This window comes from Sceloporus undulatus, chromosome 3 (assembly GCF_019175285.1).
Source record: "Sceloporus undulatus isolate JIND9_A2432 ecotype Alabama chromosome 3, SceUnd_v1.1, whole genome shotgun sequence".
Taxonomy (NCBI): Eukaryota; Metazoa; Chordata; class Lepidosauria; order Squamata; family Phrynosomatidae; genus Sceloporus; species Sceloporus undulatus.
In genome coordinates this window covers 153,257,898-153,284,191 of record NC_056524.1, presented here as the reverse complement: position 1 = coordinate 153,284,191, position 26,294 = coordinate 153,257,898, and the positions used below count along the sequence as shown (strand labels likewise).

At 39.4% G+C, this 26,294-nt stretch overlaps 1 protein-coding gene across 2 annotated transcripts in view; it reads left to right on the top strand.

The window, feature by feature from the left end:
• POLR3A (RNA polymerase III subunit A) overlaps nt 1-26,294 on the top strand; it is a 46,248-nt gene that overhangs the window by 3,823 nt on the left and 16,131 nt on the right. Inside the window, exons 4-22 of one of the 2 annotated variants that reach the window (XM_042459889.1) lie at nt 527-698; nt 1,806-1,960; nt 3,327-3,566; nt 5,093-5,255; nt 6,912-7,048; nt 7,743-7,846; nt 8,313-8,454; nt 10,106-10,246; nt 11,483-11,552; nt 12,179-12,306; nt 13,280-13,418; nt 13,846-14,010; nt 15,545-15,717; nt 16,860-16,971; nt 17,888-18,006; nt 19,422-19,559; nt 22,053-22,223; nt 22,846-22,959; nt 23,389-23,424. In XM_042459889.1, the coding sequence (XP_042315823.1) occupies nt 527-698; nt 1,806-1,960; nt 3,327-3,566; nt 5,093-5,255; nt 6,912-7,048; nt 7,743-7,846; nt 8,313-8,454; nt 10,106-10,246; nt 11,483-11,552; nt 12,179-12,306; nt 13,280-13,418; nt 13,846-14,010; nt 15,545-15,717; nt 16,860-16,971; nt 17,888-18,006; nt 19,422-19,559; nt 22,053-22,223; nt 22,846-22,959; nt 23,389-23,424 (2,619 nt within the window). The remainder of the gene's footprint in view (nt 1-526; nt 699-1,805; nt 1,961-3,326; nt 3,567-5,092; nt 5,256-6,911; nt 7,049-7,742; nt 7,847-8,312; nt 8,455-10,105; nt 10,247-11,482; nt 11,553-12,178; nt 12,307-13,279; nt 13,419-13,845; nt 14,011-15,544; nt 15,718-16,859; nt 16,972-17,887; nt 18,007-19,421; nt 19,560-22,052; nt 22,224-22,845; nt 22,960-23,388; nt 23,425-26,294) is intronic. The other variant, XM_042459890.1, reaches the window with a different exon arrangement.

Below are 26,294 nucleotides of genomic sequence, written 5' to 3'. Positions count from 1 at the left end.
AGCAGAATTTTGAATTTGTTTTGCAAAACTGTTGTAAGGATTACTGTGAAGTCCTTTGAACCTTCTAAGGCAACATTAATTTTTCTGCATGCAAAGGAACTTATTTATGAGTAAACAAACATAAGCTCAGGGTGTATGGTAATATAAATTAATCATGGCTGTCTTCATGCTGTTTTACAGAACTGGACAGATTTGGAAGACCACTGATATTTAACAACTAGAGTTTCTGACTAATTAAGTTAACTAGTTAGGTTAAGTGCTCTGTAGAGCAGATTACCCCATACATTTATATTAATTTGGAGTGATATTTTGTTTGTTTGGGAGCTTGTACGATTTTCTTAGAGTCATTGTTTTTCATAGAAATGGAGGGTCAACAAACAGGAAAATTAACTCATTTATCCTTCTGGCATTGTGCCTATATATACATTCAAGTGGGTTTTCGGGGTGTGCTGGGCAACAGTGAATTATGCCATTTCATGTAGAAAAATAAAAACTGAGCTTGATTTTTGTTATTTTGTTTTGGAAGATGATTTGCAAGACATGTTGCCGTATCATGCTGACAGTTGAAGAAGAGAAACAGTTTTTGGATTACCTGAAGAGACCTGGCTTAACTTACCTCCAGAAACGGGGCTTGAAAAAAAAGGTGTCTGAAAAGTGTAGGAAAAAGAACACTTGCCCACATTGTGGGGCTTTTAATGGTGAGTGCAGAAATATACTCTTTGGTTCTTGATCCCCTTCTGCACCCAAAGTCTGAAAGTTTTTAGGTCAGCTAGTTGATGTTTGTGTATCTTGCTAGCTGTTGTCCAGTTGTGAGTAAAACTCATCAAATACACACTGCTTACCTATTCATTGTAAATGATCTAATGGTGAAGCAAGCAAGGAAGATGTTCACGCATTTAGTACACTACCAGGGCTCCGCCAGACCTCTGATTGCTTGGCCAGATTATTTGTTATCCCATTCTTCCCTCAAGCAGTTCAACTGGCCAGAATTTATCTGTTTTGGTTCTTCTATTAACTTTATGACAACCCTATGAATAGTTTTAGTTTAAGAGATTGGCCCTGAGTAAGTAGAAGTTTAACTTGGATCTCCCTGCTCTGAGTCCAACATGTCTGTCACTACACCATACTTACTCTTACTCTGGATCTTAATCTAATAGCTCAGTATATGGTTTGTTTATTGTAGTGTGAATTTTTAAGAGAGAATAAAAAGAAAAATAACCATAGGTCATGTGTGAGTTTGATCTTGGGTCTGTACTGAATTGCTATAAAAGATTGTCAGTCATGTATGGCAAGCCAGCCTTCTCAGCAACTAGTCCTGAGGATGTTCTCTGATGTAAGACAGGCTTTGGGGAAATAGAGCCCATACAGACAGGCCAAAATAAAGCTGCTTCAGGTCACTTTGTAGGTATGCTGTTTAAATGATGCCCAAGAGGCTGGAAGCCAAGCTCCAGTCCTAAGGACTGGAGCGCAGGTTCGGCACAGCTTCTGACCTCTTAAGATGCATGTCTCATTTAAACAGCATACCTACAAAGTGACCCAAAGCAGCTTTAATTTGGCCTGTCTGTACGGGCCCATAGTTTGGTTGGATCTGGTAGCCTTCCCCTGTGATGACAACTTTGTCCACTTTCCCTTACCACCACTACATTTACTCTCTCCCCCCACCCCCAGTTACTGTCACTCCATTAACAGTTATGCCTACCTAAATAGGATCACATTTTTACTAACCATATTTTTTGTAAGTCTGTATGCTAAACATGACTGGAGAGCAGACTAATGTCAATTTGTGTTTATTTTTCCCCTTGTAGGCACTGTCAAGAAGTGTGGTTTACTAAAGATAATCCATGAGAAGTATAAGACTACTAAGAAGATAGTAGATCCCATTGTATCTAACTTCATGCAGTCTTTTGACACTGCTATAGAGCATAACAAAGAGATTGAATCCTTGCTTGGGAAAGCCCAGGTGAATCAGAAACCTTTGTAATTCTGTATTTGTTATTTACATTCTTCCTTTAGAAAAGAAGAGTTCTGTTAAGACTGAAACAGCTAAATATCTTTATATGTAATGGTTCTTTTGTTTTATGCCAGAGAATCATAGCCTCTCTCAGGCTGCATCTGTGTTGCAGAAATAACACAGTGTGATACCCCTTTAAAAGCCATGCTATGAAATTCTTGCATTTAGAATTTTGTAAGATATTTAGCGTTCTCTTTCAGAGTGGTCTGGTACCAAAACAAACTACAAATCCCAACTTTCTATAGCATTGAGCCATGGCAGTTAAAGCAGTGTCAAACTGCATTATTTCTGTAGTGCAGATGCAGCCTCAGTGACAACTTTATCTGCAGTGATTATTAGTACTATCTTATGCCTACCCAACCTGAAGATTATCCTCAAGGCATTCTAGGAGCTCAGGGTAATTGTGGCACATTTGCTAAAAGTGACATGTACGTGCAGGGTCCTGGTTAAAAGCCAATCCAGTTTAGAGATATTGGGTAAGAAGGCTGCTAATATGTGTGTATGCAGCTACTGAGAGCTTGGTTTGAAAAGGTCAGGGTTGATATTAGTCAAAAATGTCACAGCAGTTCTAATGAGATGTCTTCAAAATCTGTACTCAAAGAATCTAATAATAGGTCTTTGTTGTATGCCTGGGACTGATGAGTGCATCTTGATGACAAAACATGTTGTTATTGTCTTGGGAGGTGGGAATACTGTTTATTGGGGTGGGGACGACAACAGCAAGGGTGGCCAGAATCACTGTGTAAATTTTCCAAGCCATGGGTTTGTGCCTCCACAGATGACCACCTGTATTTCCTGTATGGAGTCTGTCTCATGAGAGCTATTATATCTGACCACTTCAGTAAAGTATATGTGCCTTTATAAAAACACATCCTGCCATATTGGAGGTTCTTCACAGTATGCATTTTGACATAATTGCAATTGCTAAAATGGAAAATTACTGTGATTGTTAGCTCAGGCTGAAGTGAAGTATTATGTAGAATTAGCATGTTGAAACACACAGCAAAAATTGGGTGGTTAGTGAAGGAGCATAGAAGTCAGCAATATGAGGAAATAGAATGGAGTGAAGAGAAAATCAGTTTAGCAGCTGTAGGGTTTGAGACTGGACAGCTGAAAGTACATATTCAGTGATGTATACATTGTGATCATACACATTTATGCTCCTGAAGTGGTGCTGTAATAGCTTGTTGTACCTTACTGCTTTAAAATTATCTGACAAACCAGTAGGTGTGATTATGTGTTGAGATGCAGCCAAGAATGCATTTTCCTGCTTTGCAGTACTAACATGAAATTGTAAATCTTCTGGATTTTATAGGAGAACTTGAATCCCTTAGTCGTTTTGAATCTCTTAAAGAGAATTCCCGCAGAAGATATCCCTCTTCTTTTGATGAACCCTGAATCAGGCAAGCCTTCTGACTTGATCCTGACACGACTCTTGGTTCCTCCACTGTGCATTAGGCCCTCTGTGGTGAGCGACTTAAAATCTGGCACCAATGAGGATGACTTAACCATGAAGTTGACGGAAATAATCTTCCTCAATGATGTGATCAAAAAGGTGAGGTGCCTTTTCACTGTACATAGAGGAATGGGGATGGCTGTGCTCTGCTTCTTACTGATACATTTTAAATGGCTGCCTGATTGAGATGCTTTTAGCATTTCAAATGCATGTGTGGGTAGTTATTTCAAATCCTACAGCTCAAGCAAGTGCTTTTACTGTGTTACTCTCTGTGTGTGTACACACATGCATACATACTGTATACATATTCATTGATTATGTTAATTGTGGCTTACTGCAGGTACAATGCTCATCTTTTTGTGGGTTGTGGGTGGAATTTAGTCAGAATTGGCTTGGATCGCTTTACCTATAATACCACTTCTTTTAATTAGTGAAATCCTTATAACGGCATTCATTGATTTTAATATGACTTAAGTTTAGACAGCTTAGTTTGGATCCAACCAAGTTGGTTATTACAATAAATTTTTGAATTTATTTTTTTTTTCTAGTGAAGATCACAGAAAAATTGCTGTTTCATAGTCTAATGTCGATAATCAGATACAGTGAGCCCAGCTATAGGCAGGCTTCTCTTCTGTGGCTTTCAGCATAATCTGAAGCCGTAGTACAATGTTATGAGTGGTGCACATTTGTGATCACATGGATGCGCCCTATTATTTTCAATGGGGAGTGAACATATACAGTTTTCCCCTTATGCAGTGGGGGGGGGGGTGTCAGACCGGATCCCTTGCATAAGGGAAGGGAGGACTGTATAAACATACTCAGGAATACAGCTTCAGTAGGCCATAGAACAAAATACAATGAAATCTAAAACAGCAACATCATTTTTGGGCCAACTAAAAAGCACAAAATAAATAATGCAAGCTTTTGAACCTGCATCCCAGAGGGGAAAAGTGATGATGGTAGAGTCATGGGCCTTCAGGAATCCCAGGAGAAGTTGTTTCAGTCCCTGTATGGACAAGAAGGGGAGTTTCCTCTGCTTGCATTGAGATATCTTAACTACAATAGAAACAGCATCTGATACAAAATGTAGGCCTGTGACTCTTAACATCATCACTTTTCTTCACAAGTATGATTTTTTAAACATATTTTGCCTGATAAAGAAGGCAGTAGAGCTTTGAAAGCTTGAAAGATGTGCCTTCTAGTTGGCCAAAAATGATATTGCTGTTTTGAGGATTCTGGATTCAGATATAAACAGTGTTCAATATCCTTTGGCAAAGGAGGTGTCTCAGGTCCAAAACACACTGGAGAAATGATCCAGTCTGAGACCATTTTTACTCTTCTGGTTCACTGCTAGGGAATCCTGGAAACTGTAGTTTATTGTGGCACCAGAACGCTCTAATAGAGAAGGCTAAATGTCTCACAAAACTACAGTTCCCAGAATTCCCTAGCATTGAGCCAAGGCAGTTAAAGCGGTCTCAAATTGAGTTATTTCTGCAATGTGTTTTGGACCTCGGTTCTTGAAATTACATACACATTTCTTGAATTCATATGAAAATGGCTATAGCTAAATTTTCTATGAAACTTTGAATTTGCATGAATTGAAACATATTTTCTTCTCATTTCAGCACAGAATATCAGGAGCCAAAACTCAGATGATAATGGAGGACTGGGACTTCCTGCAGTTGCAATGTGCTCTGTATATTAACAGTGAACTCTCTGGTATTCCTCTCAACATGGCACCCAAGAAGTGGACAAGAGGGTTTGTTCAACGACTGAAAGGGAAGCAAGGTAGGTGTTCCAGCATCCTCTCACTTTGCCATAGCTACCATATTTCAACATACACAATTGCTTTAGTCAAGCTCTTTTATTTGAATTGCCATGTAGACTCTCAGCCACTTGGCCATGTTTATCCAAGTGCTTATCACTGGGCTATTCCTTACTAATGTATTTGCATTTACTGGAATGTATTTAACACATTCCAGTGAAATGAAAACATTTTATATGGTGATGCAGTTGTCAAATCCAAGAAAATCAAATTGGATCAATTATACTTTTCATTATGGAGAATACTATGCATTATACTCTGTGTGTTTGCTGTCACCATTATTTTTTTACCTTACTTTCTCAATGTATTCCTACCCCTAACATTTATTCATCTGGCTCACACATCCAAAGGTCCCCTGCTCACTTCAGCAACTTCACACATGCTTCCTTTTGTGCCTGGATTTCATTCTGAGGAACATCTCATGATGCCACCTCACTCTATCCCTTCAGATACCTCATCAAAACCCACCACCCCTGGAACCTTTAATTCAGGGGTAGGCAACCTGCGGCCCGCGGGCCGGATGCGGCCCGGCAAGGCCTTGGGACCGGCCCCCGCCTGGTCTTGCCGCCGATTGCCGCCGGAGCCTTTGGCCTCTCGCGTGAGGGCGTGGGGCCTTTGGCCTATCAAGAGGAGGCGGGCAAGGGGGGCAATTGTCTATAGAAGCCTCCGAAACATGCATTTATATTAACATTTTTTTTAAATCAGCAATTTTTTTGCATGTCCTCCATTTTTATAAAAAGTGTCCTCCATTTGAAAATTTTGTCCTATATTTGTCTCGGTTTATTTATTTAATTAATTTTTACAAAAAATATTTAATTATTTAATTTTTGGCTTCGGCCCCCCAGTTGTCTGAGGGACAGCAATCCGGCCCCCGGCTCAAAAAGCTTGCCTACCCCTGCTTTAATTGAACCTTATCTTTGTCATCTGCTTTTGTAACTGGACATAAATATATACAGAGGAACAGAGTGAATATTTTCCTGTGATTCTTGCCTCTGCCTTCCCCATGTGTCTTCCTTTGTCTGATGTATTAGAAATATCTGTACCATTAGTTAAGCATCCTTCTGTCATTTAGAGCATATTATAATTTTAAATCTAAATAATTTAAATACAATCTAAAAATATATTCAAGGAAAATATTTTAAAAAAATAAAAAGTCAAATAAACTAGAGATCACAGATAAAGCATAGGTTTAATTGAAACCTACTGGGTAAGCTTGGGCAAGTCACATGCTCTCTGTCTCAGGGGAAGGCAATGGCAAACCTCCTCTGAACAAACCTTACCAAGACAACCTGATGATAGGTTTTCCTTAGGGTTGCCATAAGCTGGAAATGACTTGAAGGCACCCAGCAGCAAGCAAATAAGACACTGCCAGTTAGCTGGCAAAAAACCCTGTGTAATTTATTTATTAAAAATATTTACAATTGCTTCTTTCCAAACAGGGCAAACAAAGTGAGGTACAATAAAATGGATAACATATTCTTTAAAAGTAGATTAAAACAGTTCTGAAATCCAGTTTCAAAAATTAGTTTTGAACAGTTAAAATAATTTCCATCTTACTCCCCCATAGTTAGTTTTTGTTCTACTTCATCCCCCTTCTCTCCTTTCTGTTTTTTTTAAAGGTCGGTTTAGAGGGAACTTGTCTGGAAAGCGAGTAGACTTCTCAGGCAGAACAGTTATCTCACCTGACCCAAACTTGCGAATTGATGAAGTGGCTGTACCAGTTCATGTTGCAAAAATACTGACATTTCCTGAGAAGGTAACTATAGAACATTTAATCTCCCCTTGAACCCTGGATGTTGTGGTAGCTCTCAGAATCTCTGTGTATGTTTCTAGCAAGGCTAATTCTTAAGCTTGGCCTGGATTGCCAATTCAGACAGATCTCACATTGAACTAAACATTCTCTTGATTAGACTTTACATTCTATATCAACAATCTCCAACCTGTTGGAGCTGGTCAGCACATGTGGCCAGTCACGCAACATCCATTTTAAAGGAAAGCAAACTGCTGAGGCTAAAAAGCAAGTAGCATATCAAACAGCAGAAGGGCAGAAATAAAGACTGAGCCTCTGCCAGTAATAAACTACGTAAAGAGGATATGGCTGCTATGCATGTTCAAGTTGATTCGAACTGATGGCAACCCTACCCTAGGGTTTTCTTCATAAGATTTATTTTAAGGAGGTTTACCACTGCCTTTCTCTTAGGTTGAGGGAGGTTGATTTGCCCAACATCAAAATATTCAGACCTTGGGTTTCCATGGTGTATCAGGGATTGTACTCTTGCTTTCCCTGACTCTTTCATCCAACACTCAAACCACTGCACAATGCTAATTCCCCAAAGGAAAATTTGGGCATACAAGTTTTATCTGGGGCAAAAAAACTTTGAAGCAGGCCTGTGGTTGAATTGTAGTACTGGGAATATTTTGCATTTTTAACAAGAACATTGCTTTTGCAGGTGAACAAAGCTAACATAGACTTTATGAGGAAGCTTGTTCGGAATGGTCCTGAGGCTCATCCTGGTGCAAACTTCATTCAGCAGAGACACACGCAAATGAAAAGGTCTGGCCCTATGTCTGAGGTGGCTGCTTTCTGTTTCATAGGCATTTCATTCTGTGCAGTTTCAGTTCTTGTTTTGAACATATTTAGAGGTTCTCAGAATTGTTTGTTTCTCTTTATTTTCACTCATGTGACTGTAAGACTTGGAAGAGGTTCCATATATAACCCTATCTCATTACTGAACTGGGGTAGGGAATTATACTTAAGGGCACTCATTGATACAAGTAGCTCTGCACCCTAACTTGGAATAAGGTCTATAACGCAAAACATTGGCTATCAAATACAGTATGGTATGGAAAAGATTTCAGTGATTCAACCCCATTATCATTGCTAAGAGTCAGTAGTCCTCTAAAAGCATGGCTTTAGTTTCACATGAATAGGCTCCTTATTAAAGCTGGAAAACAATAATTGCCTTTGAGATTTTTCTTTTGCATTACTGCTTTTCTTTTCTTCCCTCACCCTTCCCTAGATTTTTGAAATACGGAAACCGTGAAAAGATGGCTCAGGAGCTGAAGTATGGCGACACTGTAGAGAGGCACCTTATAGATGGGGATATAGTCCTGTTCAATCGACAACCCTCTTTGCACAAACTCAGCATTATGGCTCATATAGTAAGCAGAATAATTTCCCTTGAGGCCTATTTATTTGTTTGTGTATTTATTTATTTATTATTTGTTGACTTTTTTGCAGAAAGTATTGTTCCTGTCTGAGGGAACTGGAAAGTAAATGCACAGATGTCTGTGCATCAAATGTGATCTGTACATTTCTCCTTTTAGAACGAGGTGACAGATTTTCAGCATGTGGAATTTACTTTTACTAGAACCTTGCGGTAACCATGTGCAAAGCAATGATATGGAAAGATGTATACTAAGAAGGAAAGGACTGTCTGTGAGCCTATGTTGAATGCAGGAATTTATTATCAGTACCACAAACAAAACCATGGGTCCTTTCAAACAAACATTGGCTAATTCAAGCATTCCTTCCACTCTCCAGCAACCAAACTTGGATGTTAATGTTTTTAAATTATTTATTTTTTAGTAAGTTAGTAGGCAGATGCTCTTGCTGGTTCACCCAAATTTCCCAGAGATCTATCAGTAAATCCTAACCTCATGCTTGTCTGCCCATACTTTACAAGAAACAAATATTGTATTTTGCGTGCTACCCTGCAGCTTCATCCACATAATATGACTCATTGGCCAAGACTAATCTAAATAGAACACCCTCCAGGTTAGATTTAGCAACAATACTTGCTTGAATCCTAAGTATTTGATCTCGTCACAGAAGGAGAGTTCTGTTCCTGGGAAGAGTCCTTCCTTGCAACTATTCTTGTGTAAAAGGCTGCAAAACCTTAGAACCCAAACCCGTGTTAGCAAGAGAAAACTAACCTTATGACATATCCCTGAGAAAAACTGGATCTATACATGCAGCAGAATGAACTAGTAGAACTGATTGTAGCAGTTAAAGTTGTGGAAGAGAGAGAAGCAAAATTTTAAAGCTCCTTTTATTAAAATTAGAAATCCTTTTATCATATGTGAATAATGCTAGCACATGGGGAAAAGATATATTGTCTGTTCTAGTTTGCTGTGCTCATCTACTTGCATAAAATTCTTTTCATAGGAAAGCGTTTGTTGTTGTTGTTGTTGTTGTGTGCCTTCAGGTTGTTTCCAACTTAGGGCGACCCTAAAGCAAACCTATCATACAGTTAACCAATTGCATTCTGAAATGACACAGTACATTGTTTTTTGTGGATTTTTCAGGCTCTGTGGCCATGTTCTGGAAGAGTTTCTTTCTGCCGTTTTGCCAGCATCTGTGGCTGGCATCTTCAGAGAACATACAGTACATTGTTCCACCTTCTGCTGCATGTGTATATCCAGCCAGCATTTTAAATTATTGAGAAAATGCACATTCTCAGAAATCCTTTACATTTTCTCTGTAAGAATACATTGTATCCTCTCTTTCCCTCTCTCTTGCTGAAAATCAACTAGGACATGTGCTTTCTCATCTGTTAGTTGGATCTGGTTATATATCACCAAACATTATGTCTTGTGACAATGAATCTCTATATAATACAGTGTCATCTTAAACCTCTAGCAGTGTTTGGAAACAAAATAATAAAATTGTAATTTGTTGCAAAGGATATCATTTTGTGCATGTGTTAAAAAGAGAAACATTTTAAATGATACATTTTCCAAGAACACTGTTCACTTCTTTGGATATCTTGGCAATGTTTTCTTCTATCCCCTTTCTTTATTTTGTTTTCAGGCTAGAGTAAAACCACACCGGACTTTCAGGTTTAATGAATGTGTCTGTACTCCATACAATGCTGATTTTGATGGTGATGAAATGAATCTTCATCTTCCTCAAACTGAAGAAGCCAAAGCAGAAGCCCTTGTCCTGATGGGGGTAAGCATTGTTCCCATTATTTGTTGAGATGAAGCAGGTTGGGTGGGTGCTGGTTAGTTTTCATTTCTGGTTATAGTTTTCAGAAATTATATATGTACAATTTGTGGGTAACAATGTAATATTATTCTGTCTTCCCTACTGTATTAAAAGAGGAGGCTATAATGCATAAAGACAATACTGTAGATGGATGGATGGATGGATGGATGGATGGATAGATAGATAGATAGATAGATAGATAGATAGATAATAAAGTAGGAACAAATGTGGTAACAGGTTATTATGATCCATATAGTTGAAAGTGGTGTGTTACAGATTGAAAAATTACCACTTCAAATGTTTGTCTTCAGCAAAGATTATATTTTATTTCTAGATTTTCCAACTGCCGGCAGAATTAGTTAGAAGCTATAACCAGTATTATTACTGGGTGTCAAATGTATATTTGGTACATAAATATGGCCCTCTTGCAAGTGAGAAGCAAACATCATGTAAAGTTGGCACAGTCTAGCAGCATGGACCAAAAGCACTCACATACCATTTCATGCCTATATACATCTGATATACACATACAGCCAGTGAGAGAAACGTAACATTAATGTATGGGAGTGGACTGCCTTTTATCATATAGACAATGGCCCGTTACACACGGGCCTTTACGGGGTTGGCCGAGGACCTAGCATCCATACCGGCCTCACCCCTAGCACGTGACGAGGGTGTAAAGATGGTGGCGCCCTATACACACGGGCGCCACCATCTTTTCGTGCTGGATCCATAGCATCCGCATGTCGCGCCCCGGATGTGACACCATGAGTGTGCGAGTAGCGCCTCGCGGCGTCACATCTGGGGCGGAAGAAGAAGCGCCATTTTGAGGCTTCTTTTTGCTCTGCGAGGAAGCCGTGCGGTTTGGCTGCTGCGGCTCCCTCGCGGAGCAACCGGCATCAGCGCGAGACTGCCCCTTCTGGGCGGTCTGTAACGCGCCAATGTCTGTTAAAATACTGTGAAACCACTGAGGTCTAAATAAACCTACTCCAGGCTTGATATGGAATTAAGACCTCAACTTGGCCTAATTTGTATTACAGGGAAAAAAAATCGTCTGGGGATCTTGCAAGTTGTGATCTGTGTTATGAGGACTCTTAGAAATATGTAATTACAAATTTTAAAAACATCTGTGGGACATCTTATGAAATTGTCTAGTTTAATGAATGAGTTTTTTTAAAAAATATTTTTCATTTCATTTAGACCAAAGCAAACTTGGTAACTCCAAGAAATGGAGAGCCCCTTATTGCTGCAATTCAGGATTTCCTTACAGGTCTGTTTCTGGTTTTTTGCTAGTGTATATGTAACTCAGTATTTTAGAAAGACTCTTGAAATCTCTTGTGTCGAGCTAATGTTAGGTCATATCTGATGTGAGGACTGGGTTGTGCTTGCTCCTGCTTTAGAGCATTATTTCTATAAAAATTAATATGGTGTCATATATGTACATTTGCACCAAAGTAGTGCATGTTGTATTAAATCATAATTTCTCCAGGATTCAGTACATGCCTGGAAAAGCAGCTAAAGATGCTTTCCCCAAATTAACATGTGTACTATCTTAAGAGAGCTGTGTTATTTAGGCAAAAAAAAAATCCCATAAGCACTTATCCCCATTTCTGGCAGTAAACAATGAGAATAAATAACATAACCCCCAAATGTGTTGCCTGAAGTGGTTCCCAGTGAAGAGGAATATGCCAAAAACTTGCTCTATCTTCATGTTTTTGTAATGTTTTTTTTTCTTGCCCTCTTTAGGTTCTAATTTACAATTTTAATGAAATAACTAAAAAATAAACAACATTTTGTTTTCGTTGCTCTTCTAATGCTTTTTGCATTGAAACTTTTGGCCCACATGATACAAATTACTCTTCTGCTTTTTTCTACTGAAGTACTTTTGTTTTTCAGGTGCCTACCTTCTTACGCTGAAAGATACTTTTTTTGATCGAGCAAAAGCTTGTCAGATTATTGCCTCTATCCTGGTTGGCAAGGATGAAAAAATTAAAGTTCGCCTTCCACCTCCAGCAATTCTCAAGGTACTGAGTTTGTAAGGGAGACAGAAAGGGGTTGAGTGTAGTCACTAATAACTTATTTTTCTTCTGGATGGTATTTTTTGTATGGTTGAGGATCAGGGCATTTCTCACAGCCGTGTGCAAAAGACATGCTTTGAGAAGGGGAGAGAAGAGAAGCATATTGGAAAGGTAGCACACTCTACCTTGTAGAATCATTTCAGGACAGCTGAACATGTCTACTTGATGACTTATCTGTCTCATACTGAATATTTCAAATTGCAGTAAATACCACCATTTTTAGCTTCAGAGATGAATGTTAAAATGTCATCTTATTAATGTAGTTTAAGCTAAAATTGCTGGTTGTTCCAGTTGAGTTCACTCTGCTTCAGTTTTCTGTATAAATCTTATTGCTAAAATAAAAACAAAGATTTTATCATGCAATGCAAAATGCTGTAGAGTTTGAAGGGAGCACAAGGACCATCTGGTTGAACCCCATGCCATGCAGGAAAATACAACTGAGAGATTGCTATCCATCCTCTGTTTTAATATCTCCAAAGGATAGATGTGATTGCAAACTGATATGATGCAAAGAAATAGTGCTTAATTCCATTTGCTGAACATTTGAGAGAGCCAGCATATCTCCTTGCCCTGTGTCAATGCAGATTTTTCAGTCTACTCCAGAGATTAATTAAGGACAAATTTTTACCTGTGAGTGCAGCTGATTTGAATAGTCTCATTCAGTTCTTGAAAAGAAGTAAAGAAGTGGTTGTGAGTCCCTAGAATGGGAATGAGGATCTTCTGGTTCTCCAAAGGTTGACAACTATCATCCCATCACCCTTCATTAGTGCCCAGGTTGTCTGAGTATGATGGGAGTTGAAGTCCAACATTTGGAAGGGGGTAGGTTTCTTACCCCTACCAAAAGTCCAGTATTGAAAGTTCTAGTTGGTGGAATTCATTCTCTGTGTGTTCATAACATTTTGTCTGTGTCCTCTTTCAGCCTGTAACTCTGTGGACAGGAAAGCAGATTTTTGGTGTCATTCTGAAGCCTAGTGACAGTTGTCCAGTCAAAGCCAATCTCCGGACCAAAGGCAAGCAGTATTGTGGCAAAGGAGAAGATTTGTGCACCAATGATTCCTGTAAGTGGAAGTGTTATTTCATCATCTGACTACAAGTTCACAAGAATGTCCTGGCAACAATGGCTTCCAGCTTGCTCATTTACTGTTCATGTTTTTTGGTGAAATATGCTGCTTTGGAGAGCCAGTGTGGTTTGACGTTGGACTACACCTTATGTACCAGGGCTCATGTCCCCACTTGTGCATAAAAACCCACTGAGTAACCTTGGGGACATCACACTGTCTCAGCCTCAGAAGAAGGCAATGGCAAACCCCTCTGAACAAATCTTACTAAGGAAACTCTGTGAGAGGTTCCCCTTAAGATTGCCATAAGTTGGAAATGACTTGAAGTATGCTGAGGTACCCTCTCAGTGGAAATAGAAGAAACCAGTGATGAAACCAGCATTGTTTAGGATGCTTATATCAGTATCTTAATGGGTTTGTGTTTCAGATGTTACTATCCACAATAGTGAGCTAATGTGTGGCAGCATGGATAAAGGAACTTTAGGATCTGGATCCAAGAATAATATCTTCTATATTTTGCTGAGAGACTGGGGACAAGTAGAAGCAGCAGACGCTATGTCACGATTAGCCAGGCTTGCTCCTGTCTATCTCTGTAAGTGCTTAGAAGAAACACTTTATACTATTTTATTTATTTACTTTTACATTACAGATTATAGTAATGTTTGTCTTTTATGCTCTCAACAACTCAGTGAAATCAGGTAAGGAGAGAGAAAGTGCCAGGCCAAAGTCATCCATTTCATTTTCTGATGAAGTCTGGATGTGAGTACAGACCAATCTAGTTCTAGTCAGATACATTAGCTAGTACAACACACTAAATCTATTAAGAGCTTTTTCTGCCTCCTTGATTTGAATGAACCTTTGCACAGTAGGGAAGTGCACCACTTGAGAAGACTTAAATTGCCTTGGGTCCTTTCACTCTGCAACATTTTAGTCACATTTTTCTCCTTTAACTACCATGATTCCATCCTATAAAATCTTGGGAGTGATAGTCTGGTGAGGCACTGGAGCTCTCTTGTTAAGAATTCTAAATGCTCCTTCCATAAACTGAAAATCCCAGAGTTCCACAGGATGGAATTCAGGCAGTAAAAGTAGAATAATAATTCTAGAATTCTGTATTATGAATGGGTTCTCTATGACAAGAGCTCCAAAAATGCAAATACAGTGGGCAGAAATAGATGTTTCTGCCCTGGGACAGGGAAAAGATTAAATTCTCAAAGAACTAACAACCTTTCCTAACAAAATCAATGCAGTCATACCATACAGTTTATATGAACTGTGAAACTTTTGATAGTTGTGAAGCTTACTTCTTGATCCAACAGTTATTTCTTTGTAACTACTCAGAACCTGAAATCCAAGCTTTTTTGTCTTCCTTCCACATGAGCAGTGAGGCTTGTGAATGGAGTTTCAGATTCCCCTACTAGACTGTTCTGAGCTGATCTGCTTGTTGAATCCTTCATGGCTGCCTCAACCTGGCTAAGTTAAGGCCCAGACATACCTCCCCTTTGTCTGAGATCTTGTCCAGATCACAGGATAAGCCTGTGACAAAGGTGTAGACTTACTTGATATTTCCCCTATATGCACACTGAGGAATATACAATTACACAAAACATAAAATACAGTGGTACCTCGGGATACGAATTACCCAGCTTACGAATTTTTCGGGATACGAATAAATCCCATAGGGATTTATTGTTTCGGGTTACGAACGTTTTTTCGGGTTACGAAAAAACGCCGGCGCTGTTTAAATGGAGCCGCGGCAGAGCCGCGGCTTTTTTCCCCATTAGCGCCTATGGCAATTCGGGTTACGAAGGTTTTTCGGGTTACGAAATTAGCCGCGGAACGAATTAATTTCGTAACCCGAGGCACCACTGTACTTGAAAAGAAAATTTAAAACTTAATCTAAGTTTGTAAATTTGCACATAATGCACAGTTTTTCCTATTGAGATATCCTTGCTGCTGTGAAGATGATGCATGCAAAAGTTAGTAAACACATGTAACCCCAATAATCTTTGCTTTTGAAGCTAGGTTGTAAATATTTACAGGTGTAAAATACTTGCAAGATAATAACTGTGTGTTGTATCTAAGAAACTGATGTATATCTTTGGTCTTTCTTTGTTAACACTCAGCTAATCGAGGGTTTTCAATTGGAATTGGTGATGTCACCCCAGGACAGGGACTGCTGAAGGCAAAATACGAACTTCTGAATGCTGGTTATAAGAAATGTGATGAGTATATTGAAGCTTTGAAGACTGGCAAACTTCAGCAGCAGCCTGGCTGTACAGCAGAAGAGACACTAGAGGTGAGTTGTATACCTTCTGTGGTGTGAAGAATGGGAAGTTCCACACAAAAATGGATTACACTCATCACTGCACGAGCTGAAGTAGAGAAATCCCATGACTTGAAATGTCATGGATAACTGATTGCTCACAGCCCCCTCCGTTAGTTTTTCCTTCTTACCTGTGCCCTGTGCAGAGCCCCTTATTCACACTTCTTCTCTGGTCTTGAATTTCTTAATTCTTTATTGTTCTGCTACCTCTACAATTTCTAATTGTCTGCTCATTCTCATTTTTTGACACTCCATGCTCTCTTTCCCTCTCTCAAAAAAGCATATCCATTAAAGTTCTGATTCAGCACATTGATTTATTGGGATTTTTTTTTGGGGGGGGGTTGTTTGCTTTCTTTGTTGTGGAGCTGTTGTTTTATATTCTACTTGTTCCCCTTCTCCACACTTATTATCTCTACCTCCCACCTGCTCTACTCCCTCTACAGTTTGAATGGTTTAACTACTTACCAAGTTGATGCTGAGATGTAAATATTTGGGTTAATGTAAATATTTGGGTTAATCACCTTAGCCTAGGAATATTTGTGTCTTTGGACAAGGGAGGGGAGGCAGCTCCTGATTCTGAAGGCTGTTGGTTCCCAGGGACACTGTCATCTAAAGAACAAAAGGGATGGAGGCCAGGATAGCCCCCAACCCACAACAAACACATTGGTTGTTTTTGACTCATGTTGCTTCCACCACTTTGTTGAATTACCTAGGAGCAGTGTCCATTTCAAACCGATGTGGTGTACATATGTGTGGCATACAGTGGTTTGACTGTTCAACTACAACTCTGGAAACCAGGGTTCAGATCCTCACTCGGCCATAGAAACCCACTGGCTGACCTTTAACAAGTCACATCCATCCTTAGAGGAAGGAGGCAAGAACCAACCCCTTGTGAACAAATCATGCCAAAAAAAAACCAACCCTCTAATAGTTTTGCCTTATGGTCACCAACAGTTGGAAATTATTTGAGGGCACACAGGAACAACAACTACATTTCTAGAGGGAAATACTCTAGAGGAAGTAGAATTTGTTAGGATGCAGTGAAAATTTTGATGCAAATTCAAATTAGGTACATTCTTGTTACAGTCACTTAATAACTGTAAGTCTCTTCCTAGGCATTGATTCTGAAAGAGCTGTCTGTGATCAGAGACCATGCTGGCAGCGCCTGTCTTAGAGAACTAGATAAGAGTAATAGCCCCCTCACCATGGCGCTTTGTGGTTCAAAAGGTAAATTGGTTAGTACTATATAAAATTAAAGGTTACCATGAAATCATACTTTTTTGTTGCTAATCAATACAATGTAAGATATCAAAACTATTTTTATAAGGGCACTCCTGCTGTACCAACTTCCTCCTCCTGCCATAGATAGTTGATGTGATGTTTGATATGTGCAAACAGTTATTTCATTTGAGGCATCAAACATGGTCAGCTGGGTTGAACTGAACTATGTTGTTTTGCCCAACATTAAGTGTTAGTAACTAAACGTCAGTGGCCTGACAGAAACCACACAAGCTTGGAAACACTCAGAGCTAAGAAAAGTTGCTTTTTTGGACTATGAGTCCTAGAACTCCCCCAATCCGCATGACCCCAATAATACTGCACATTGGAGTGTTGGCGTGGCTTAAGTGAGATACTAACAACATAGAATTTTACTCCCCATATGTGATGAATGTCATTGCTGTACTATCCTTAGCACTATTACCCATTGTGCAGAAAATACTATCTTAATTTTCTGTTATACTGAGTACTGTACTGGGAAATGTGTTCTCCATACCAGTATTTAGACTGGCCCTGGAGATTTACATATACATGGAGTGGGCATTTTGTCTGCTTTGGACCATGAAAATTGGGAAATTGATTCTTGAGCATTAGATGAACTATCAGTTTGATTACCAGGTTTTATCATCTGAGGTGCCTTCAAACTTAATATCCACCATGTACAATCTAATGTCAGATGAAGTCCTTTTTTGGTGGATTTTATAACATTTTCTTTTCTGGTAATCAGTTCCAAAAAGAATTCACATTACTTCATAATAAACCTCCAACTTCATTAATAGTGGGTCATTTTTTCAATGTGATGCTTTGAATAATGAGATAAGAATGTTGCTTACATATTGTTCTGTGTGTCTGTGTTTCCTGGTAGGCTCCTTCATTAACATATCCCAGATGATTGCTTGTGTTGGACAGCAGGCTATCAGTGGGTCACGAGTGCCCGATGGCTTTGAGAACCGATCCTTGCCTCATTTTGAGAAACATTCCAAGGTAAAGAGCCTTTCATTTAAAGGGGCCATAAGGAGAAGGAGAGATGGAGGAGCAATTCCTAGTTGAGTGTGGTGGCTGGAGATTGGGGAGTACAAATCCTTCCTGTACCATGAAACCATCTTGCCTTTGTAAACACCTCTTTCTGTCTCAACCCACTCCTTACATTCTATCTCCAATGATGATAATACTGCCTGCTTACTTTACAGAGTTTCTGCAAGGACCTTCAAAATAATGTATTTTAAATGTTTTGAGCAGTCAGAAAGCCCAGTATAAATGTTAATGATTGCTATTAATTTGCGTGGAATAGCTGTGCTAGTTGTTCTAGACCACAGTTACTGAAGTTAGGGCTTTATTCTGTAAAGAGGTGTAATGGACAGTCTTCCAGCTCTTGGGTTTCCCCTCAGCCTTCCATCCTTAGAAGCTAGTGGGCATAAAATGCAATGCATTCATTCTCTCTCTTGCCTGCTGCAACTAGTTATATTAATGTATTTTTCCTATCTCCTTTGAGATCTGTTTCCATTAGAATCTGCCAGGGTGGATAATTTAGTTTCTGTGAGATAAAAGCGAAAGGAATAAATTCTAGGAGTACTAGGCATTCTTCCAGTGGTCACTGGAAGAAGAATAGTGAGAAGAACCTGTGGCAGCAAATTCAAGTCTTGCTGATAATCTGTGGTGTCTTGCTCTGGGATATTCTATGTACAAAATGACCATCATATTTCATTCTTACTGGTGGGCATCTATTCTAGGACCACATGGACAGAAATGGCAACAATTTTTAAAAAAATGAAGTGGTTGGAAGACCACATTTGACTTGGAAAAGCTGGGGGTTTTTAAATGTTAAACAGCACAAGGTGGGCTGAAACTTATTTAAAAGATGAGGGCTGATCCTGGAGGCTTCCAGAAGAGGCAGCTCTTGCTTTCTTTTCCAGAGAAAAGGTCATTCAGAGTATTTGGCAGCTGCAATGAGGGCTGCAACAGCCTTGGCAGCTGCATGTAATAGTACATTGCACTTTGCCCATCCCCTAATGAACCTGATTGTTTTGGATGTTTATGTGGCATCTTCTGAAGAATTCCCAAGGCAAAACCACTCTGACAAAGATACCAGCTAATTTAACCATATATGCAACCAGTATCCTAACTGAATGTGTAGTTATATTTACAGTCTGACTTTCTTCCAAGGAGCTAAACTAAATGGTTTTCTCCTTCCTATTTTGTCCTTGCAACAATCCTGTGAGGTAGGTTAGGTTGAGAAACAGAGACTGATCCAAGGCTACATGACTTAACTGAGACTTGAACCTGAGTTTTTCCCAATTCTAGTTAGATATTCAGTTGCTATACCATGCTAATTGTGGCATTCACGAATTGTGAATGCATGCCCGAGTGCAGCATACTTCAAAAGTCCTTTTTTCTTGCAGCTTCCAGCAGCTAAAGGTTTTGTTGCCAACAGCTTCTATTCTGGTTTGACACCCACTGAGTTTTTCTTCCACACAATGGCTGGCCGTGAAGGCCTCGTTGATACAGCTGTAAAAACAGCCGAAACTGGATACATGCAGGTAACTGAGGACACTTGCCTATGGTAATAGACATTCCTTGTGTACCAGCTGTCATGATCGATTATGCTCCAGTAAATTAAAACCTTCACTTGACTAGTCTAAGTTAGGAAAATAAATATCTTTCCCTTCTCATCTTGTTCCATCTCCCTTCAGTTCCACTTTCTAAATAAAGAAAGAGTAAGAACCGAAGGAAAGGACATCTTTACACCAGTGTTATAGCACTGGGATATATATTCTGCCAAATATATATATACTTATTCTTCCATATTTGCTAGGGTTGGGGCACAAGACCCCCATGAATATAGAAAAACCGCAAATAACAAAAACACCATGTTTTTACCTGAGGGGACACCTCTCTAGGAATCTCTAGGTCCTCCAGTGCAATTCTGTGGTCAACATTCAACAGACACTGACCATAGTACTGCCCTGGAGGAGCTACAAAGGCCTAGTGGAGTCTTCTCTCTAGGAATCTCTAGGTCTTTCAGGGCAACTTTTGGTTAAAGTTGACTATAGAGTTTCACTGGAGGACCTAGATATTCCCAGAGACAATACTGTATATTAATCAAATCCATGAATAATTAAAACCGCAAATATCAAAGCCGCAAATATGGAGGGATGAGTGTACTTAAATATGACCTCCAGATCACTTTGTCTTGAAAAAAGGCCTGCTGTTGGACTAAAATGTTTTTGAAGCTATTGTATAATTTTTAATCTGTTTTTTTTTTTTTTAAATGTTGCTTGGCACCTTGAGTTTCATTATGGGGAAAAGGCAGGATAAAAAATAAGTTAAATAAATAAATGAATAATATTATCCAGGAAGGGCAGACTACTAGGGAGTATGCCTTCTAGGAGATGTTAGGGAGCATTTGGAGGCAGGGTTTTTTGGTGGGTTTTTTTTTTTAAAGCATTAGAGGCAGCAGGGTGGTGTGTCCCTCCAAGGTCTCCTAAGGATCTAATATGATGTTCTTTTCAAATAAGACAACTAAAAATGTATTGAAATCTGGTGAAGACAATGAAGGAATTGAAATAGTTAAAGGGTTCCCATAGCTAGGACTGGCATGGTGATTGAAGCCAAAAAATAAGAAGACTAAGAATGGGAAGGGAAGCTTTGAAAGAACTAGAAATGATCCTAAAAAGTAAAGCCATACAACTGAGCACAAAGTAAGAATTGTCCAAGCCATAGCATTCCACATCACCATGTATGGATGTGAGAGCCGGACAGTGAAAAATGTGGATAAGAAAAAAATCAATTTTTTTGAGACGTGGTGCTAGAGAAGAGTGCAGAGGATGCTATTGAGGGAAAAAACTCTGAATAAATGGGTCCTGGAAGCCAAGATGACAAAATTGAGGCTGCCATGCTTTGGTCACATCATGAGAAGGCAAGATTCACTAGAAAACATAATGATGCTAGGAATGTCAGAAGGCAGAAGAAAGAGAGGAAGACCACACATCAGATGACTAGACTCAAGTAGGGAGATCATGGGAATGAATCTAGAAATTCAAGTACAGTGCTCCCTCGGGTTACGAAATTAATTCGTTCCGCGGCTAATTTCGTAACCCGAAAAACCTTCGTAACCCGAATTGCCATAGGCGCTAATGGGGAAAAAAGCCGCGGCTCTGCCGCGGCTCCATTTAAACAGCGCCGGCGTTTTTTCGTAACCCGAAAAAACGTTCGTAACCCGAAACAATAAATCCCTATGGGATTTTTTTCGTATCCCGAAAAATTCGTAAGCTGGGTAATTCGTATCCCGAGGTACCACTGTAGAGCAGTGGACAATAGGGTGGCTTGGAGATGTTTCATTCACAGTTGCCATAAGTAGGGGCCAACTCGAAGGCAGTTAACAACTACAGTAATAATATTTATCCATAAATTTATGCGTGTTAGATAGGAGTCCATCAAGATTGGTCCTTGATGTCTTCAGTCGACAATAGTGGTGACATTTTTGGAATGTTTACTTGAGAAATTCAAATGAAGTAGTTTCTAATTACATTACAGGCTGGTGGAACTGGTTTAGTTTCTATTTATATTGTTGCACTGCAGATCAAATAAATGATATCATTTCCAAAACACACATTGACTCTCATAGTGCAGTTATACAACAGTTCCTTGGATATCCTATTTCTTTAGATATCCCATTACAAGAATTGCTTGTGGAAGTAATTTCACAATTACTTGGCCATTATCATGTGGATTGTTTTCTAAGTTTTTGATGACTATGGTCCAAAACACGCTGCAGAAATAATTCAATTTGAGCCTGTTTTAACTGCCCTGACTCAATACTAGGTAATTCTGGGAACTATACTTTTGTGAGGCATTTAGCTTTTTCTGTCAGATAGCTCTGGTGCCACAATAAACTACAATTCCCAGGATTCCCTAGCTCTGAGCCAGGGCAGTTAAAGTGGTCTCAAACTGGATTATTTCTGCAATGTGTTTTGGACCTATGTTAATTTACTTATGTCCTTAAGCATTTACCCTCTGCCTCCACTTCTCAGAGACGACTGGTGAAGTCACTTGAAGATCTGTGTTCACAATACGACTTGACTGTCAGGAGTTCTACTGGTGACATTATCCAGTTCATTTATGGCGGGGATGGTTTAGATCCTGCAGCCATGGAAGGGAAAGATGAGCCTCTGGAGTTCAAGCGTGTCCTAGACAATATCAGAGTAAGCATATATGATGTCTTCTTAAATAAACATCAGTGTACTACAAGAAGCTTAAAGACAATCTTAATTTTGGATTTTAATGACAGGCTCTTCCAGTCATTTCCATATTAAATGTGCTGTGGAATTCTTAATCTTGCATGGTTCAGTCAAGCATTTGCCTTGTGTAAGTGCTTTCAAAATAATATTATAAGGTTTCTAAAGCTATCATTTATTTATTTTATTTTATTTTATTTAGGTATTTATATCCCGCCCTTCAGCCCTAATGTCTATTAGGGCGGCTTACAATTATTATTTTTAATCAGACAGTTCCCTGCCCTCAGGCTTACAATCTAAAGGACATGACACAAAAGGAGAAGGGAATGGTGAGGGGGGAAGGGAATCAGGTCCAGCATTCTTCTCTCCCTCTGAGGCCTGGACCAAGGCAGATGGACCGGAGGGAGGGCTCTTCTTCTTCAGTAGAGAACTTTGAAGAAACTGTGTCAGTATTGGCTTTTTGTTTTCAGTTCTAGCATTTGTAGAAGCAACGTAAGCTGCTTCCATTTTGAAAGAACATTGAATGGTCTCAAGAAACTAAAATTAAAATGGCCTTGTAATTTATCTGTGTGCTACTTTGTTGCTTAAGGCAGTGTATCCAAGTCGAAGTGAGCCGGCACTTAGCAAGAATGAGTTGATGTTAACAGCAGAATCCATCATGAAGAAGAACGAATTCCTTTGCTGCCAGGACAGCTTCTTACAGGTGATGTCGTTGCTTAGATTATTTTTCTCCCAAGATAATTATTTCTTGATTAAAAGAAACTCTTTCCAGCAGAGAAAGCAAATCTTCATGTTTTCTACTTGAATTTCACCACAGCAGTTCAACAAATACATTAAGGGTTGAAATATGTAGAGACTGCTTTTTCTTCAGTGCATTGGCTTCTAAAGAATTGCTTTCAACTGCCAGTTAGAAACTGATAAGGTTCATAAATCCTCTCTTTAAAAGGCAGCACAGTAATGTGGCTAGCATATTGCTTCTGTGCAATAGTAGAAGCTTGTGTTAGGAAGTAAGTGTACCTCGTAAAATGTAAGGAATATTCTGTATGAATATTCTGTATCAGCAGTTCTATTAATTTATTTCAATAATAACAAAATACCTGTTGCTTTGCTTTTTTCCTGTTTGCTGTTGAAGGCATTAACTGAAACAGGTTATGCAACATATAATGAGGTAATTGTAGCATGTGTGTGGGTGTTTCGTGCATGTGCACACTATGTATACATTTATAATGGCAATACTACAGGACTGGAGGTGTATTTATAAGAGCCTGGTCCCTGGTGCATCTACCAGTAGTTGTTTAAGTGGGCACATAGTTTGCACTTTCTCCTCACCATACAGATAACATGTTACATGAATGAGTGAGTTGTTCCAGGCCAAGATCTAATTCTCTCCCAGTGGTCAGTCTTAAAATGTGGAATGGCATCTGCTCCTGGTTACAAACAGAACCAGCTTCTGACTTAACCAGGAAGAAGGGCTTCTCAGCTTCCCAGACTAATCTTGGTTTTCAGACCATTTAGAGATTCTTTGTGCTCCTGTTAGTCTGACCTTTTGGAGTCGGTTGTGGTTGTTTTAAAAGTTATTCTTCTTTTGTTTTTTGTGGATACTCTACACCTGTTCCTGCTGGTATACAGGAATTTTTACTATACTTCAAAAAGTCATAGACAGAATAGGGAATCTAGTGAGGAAACACATCTTCCAAATGGTCTACAAACTGACCAAGAAAATCCAGCAAATGCTGCACTCATCAAAGGAGGAGATCCTCTCACAGCTGCAGGAGCTTACTGCATACCATGCAGCTGCAGACAACTCTACATAGGAACCACAAAGCACAGTGTTCAAAAACGAATCAAGGAACACGAGAGACATTGCAGACTGGGTCAGTCACAAAAATCAGCAGTAGCATAACACATTATAAACCATCCTGGGCATAAAATGCTCTTTGAAAACACTGAAATTCTTGACCATGCCAACAGCTATCAGGTCAGAATGCACAGGGAACCCATTGAAATGCACAAATACCTGGACAACTTCAACAAGAAAAAAGAAACCCTTAAAGTAAACAAAATTTGGCTACCAGTCCTGAAAAACACCAAAATCAAGACCCAGTCCATGCAAATGAAAACCACCCAAGGTGAGGGGGGGGGGGTCCCAGAAGACAATGGATCATTAATTAAATAGAGAGCCTGAGGCCATTAACATGCAAATCACTTCCCCTCAACCAACAGTATATATACCCCACTCTCTTCCATGCCAGCATTCTCTGAAGATGTCAGCCACAGCTGCTAGTGGAACGTCAGGAATAAACTGTTCTAGAACACGGCCTCAGAGCCCAAAAACTCACAAAAAACTATGGATGCTGGCCGTGAAAGCCTTTGGCTTCACATTCTATCTAGCATTTTTCCTTGAAGGAAAAAGAAGTGACTGACTTGATGCTAGTCAAGTTCTGTGCCAGTCACAGACTAGGAACATCACTAGTGCTGTATCTAATCTAGCTGTCATCTATAAAAGAAACCTGGTTGTTCTGAAGTCATGGCTGTGAGTATGACCTGGTGCTGATGAAATTGCCTAAGACAAGTTGATTAAATCCTAAAGACCAAGAAATCTGCAAAACTATTGAAGACTTCACATGGCCATCCAGCACCTAGTGAGCATGAGAATAATGAAAACTGTCTTCAGTTTTCCCCCAGAGATATTAGAAATTATTAAGGGTCTTCAGAAACCTGAATAAATATCTGTGACAGTGGCCTTAAGGTGAAAATCCTGAAAGTAATCTAACTACCAATTCTTATGGGCATGGTGATGTCAGCAGACTCACCAAAACCCATTGTGTGGAACCACAGAGGATTTCTCACATCCTCTTGTATTCCCACAGGGCTTCTAGATGTACATACACCAAAGCAAGTTATACATATCTTACAGGGCTATTCCTTTTTGCTTTAATCTTTTCCGCCTTCACAAGCTGGAAGGAGAAAGGCTATCATGGGAACTGAGACTGCTTAATGAGCTGAACAACCAGTGTTAAGCTCACAGAGCATCTCACTCTTGCAAGATGTTATCTATGTAGTGCTTAGGGGTTTGGACTGCTTAACTACCCAGCAAAAATGAAGGGCTTCCCTGGCAAACATGTGGCCTGGACTTAAGATAAATATTGCACCTCTAGAAGTCTGTCAATGTTCTGCTTTGACCTTTCTGTGCTGTCCCCCACCACCACGCCAATAGACAAAGCTACATTTTTTCATGCTAACAGTGTTTTATGTGAAAGTTAACTTTTAGTAAATAACAAAATGTTTTTCTTCAGCCTAAATCTAACACCTAACTGCTTGAGTATTTTCTCCCCATGAGCACTTGTTTAAAGCACTATTTCCTTTCATAGTGTTGGAACATGGCAATTTACAAAACTTTGCAGTGCAGTTCTGTGCATAGTTACTCCAAACTTTTACTATGTTCAGTTGGACCTTACTCTCCAATAAATGTTGTTTGGAGTGTAAATGTACAGACTGTTTTTCATTGTCAAAGAAAATGAAAATTTCCTCTCTAGAAACCCTGAACATGTTGCTTGAGTCTATCTAGTTCCCCCTCAAATGACATCCCACTCAAGTTTTTCCACCATGCAATTAAATGGTTCTTAATCCATGCTATAATTTTATTTCTCCACACACACACACCCTCTTTTTTTAAAAAAATCTCAGCCATTTTCTAGGCTCCATGCCAGGTACCAGTTTGAAGATTACCTCAGTCTAAAATAATATACATTTTGAAATTTTGAAAAACAAGTCCTGAGGTGATGTGTATCTGATAACAACTCTCTTTATCAAAAAAAGCAAAAACAGTGGCCTGAAACACATGAGCCAAAAGAAGCAACTTCTGGCCACATTGGAGGTGTGCCATTTATATGACACACATCTCCAACACGGCCAGAAACCGCATTGAGGCTGCACTTCAGTCCTTTAAACTGGAGCAGAAAGGAGCCAGGATAATCTGGCTCCTGGTGGGGTGGCTTGGGGCCAGCGGCCATAGCCCACTTTTGAAGTGGCTGGAGC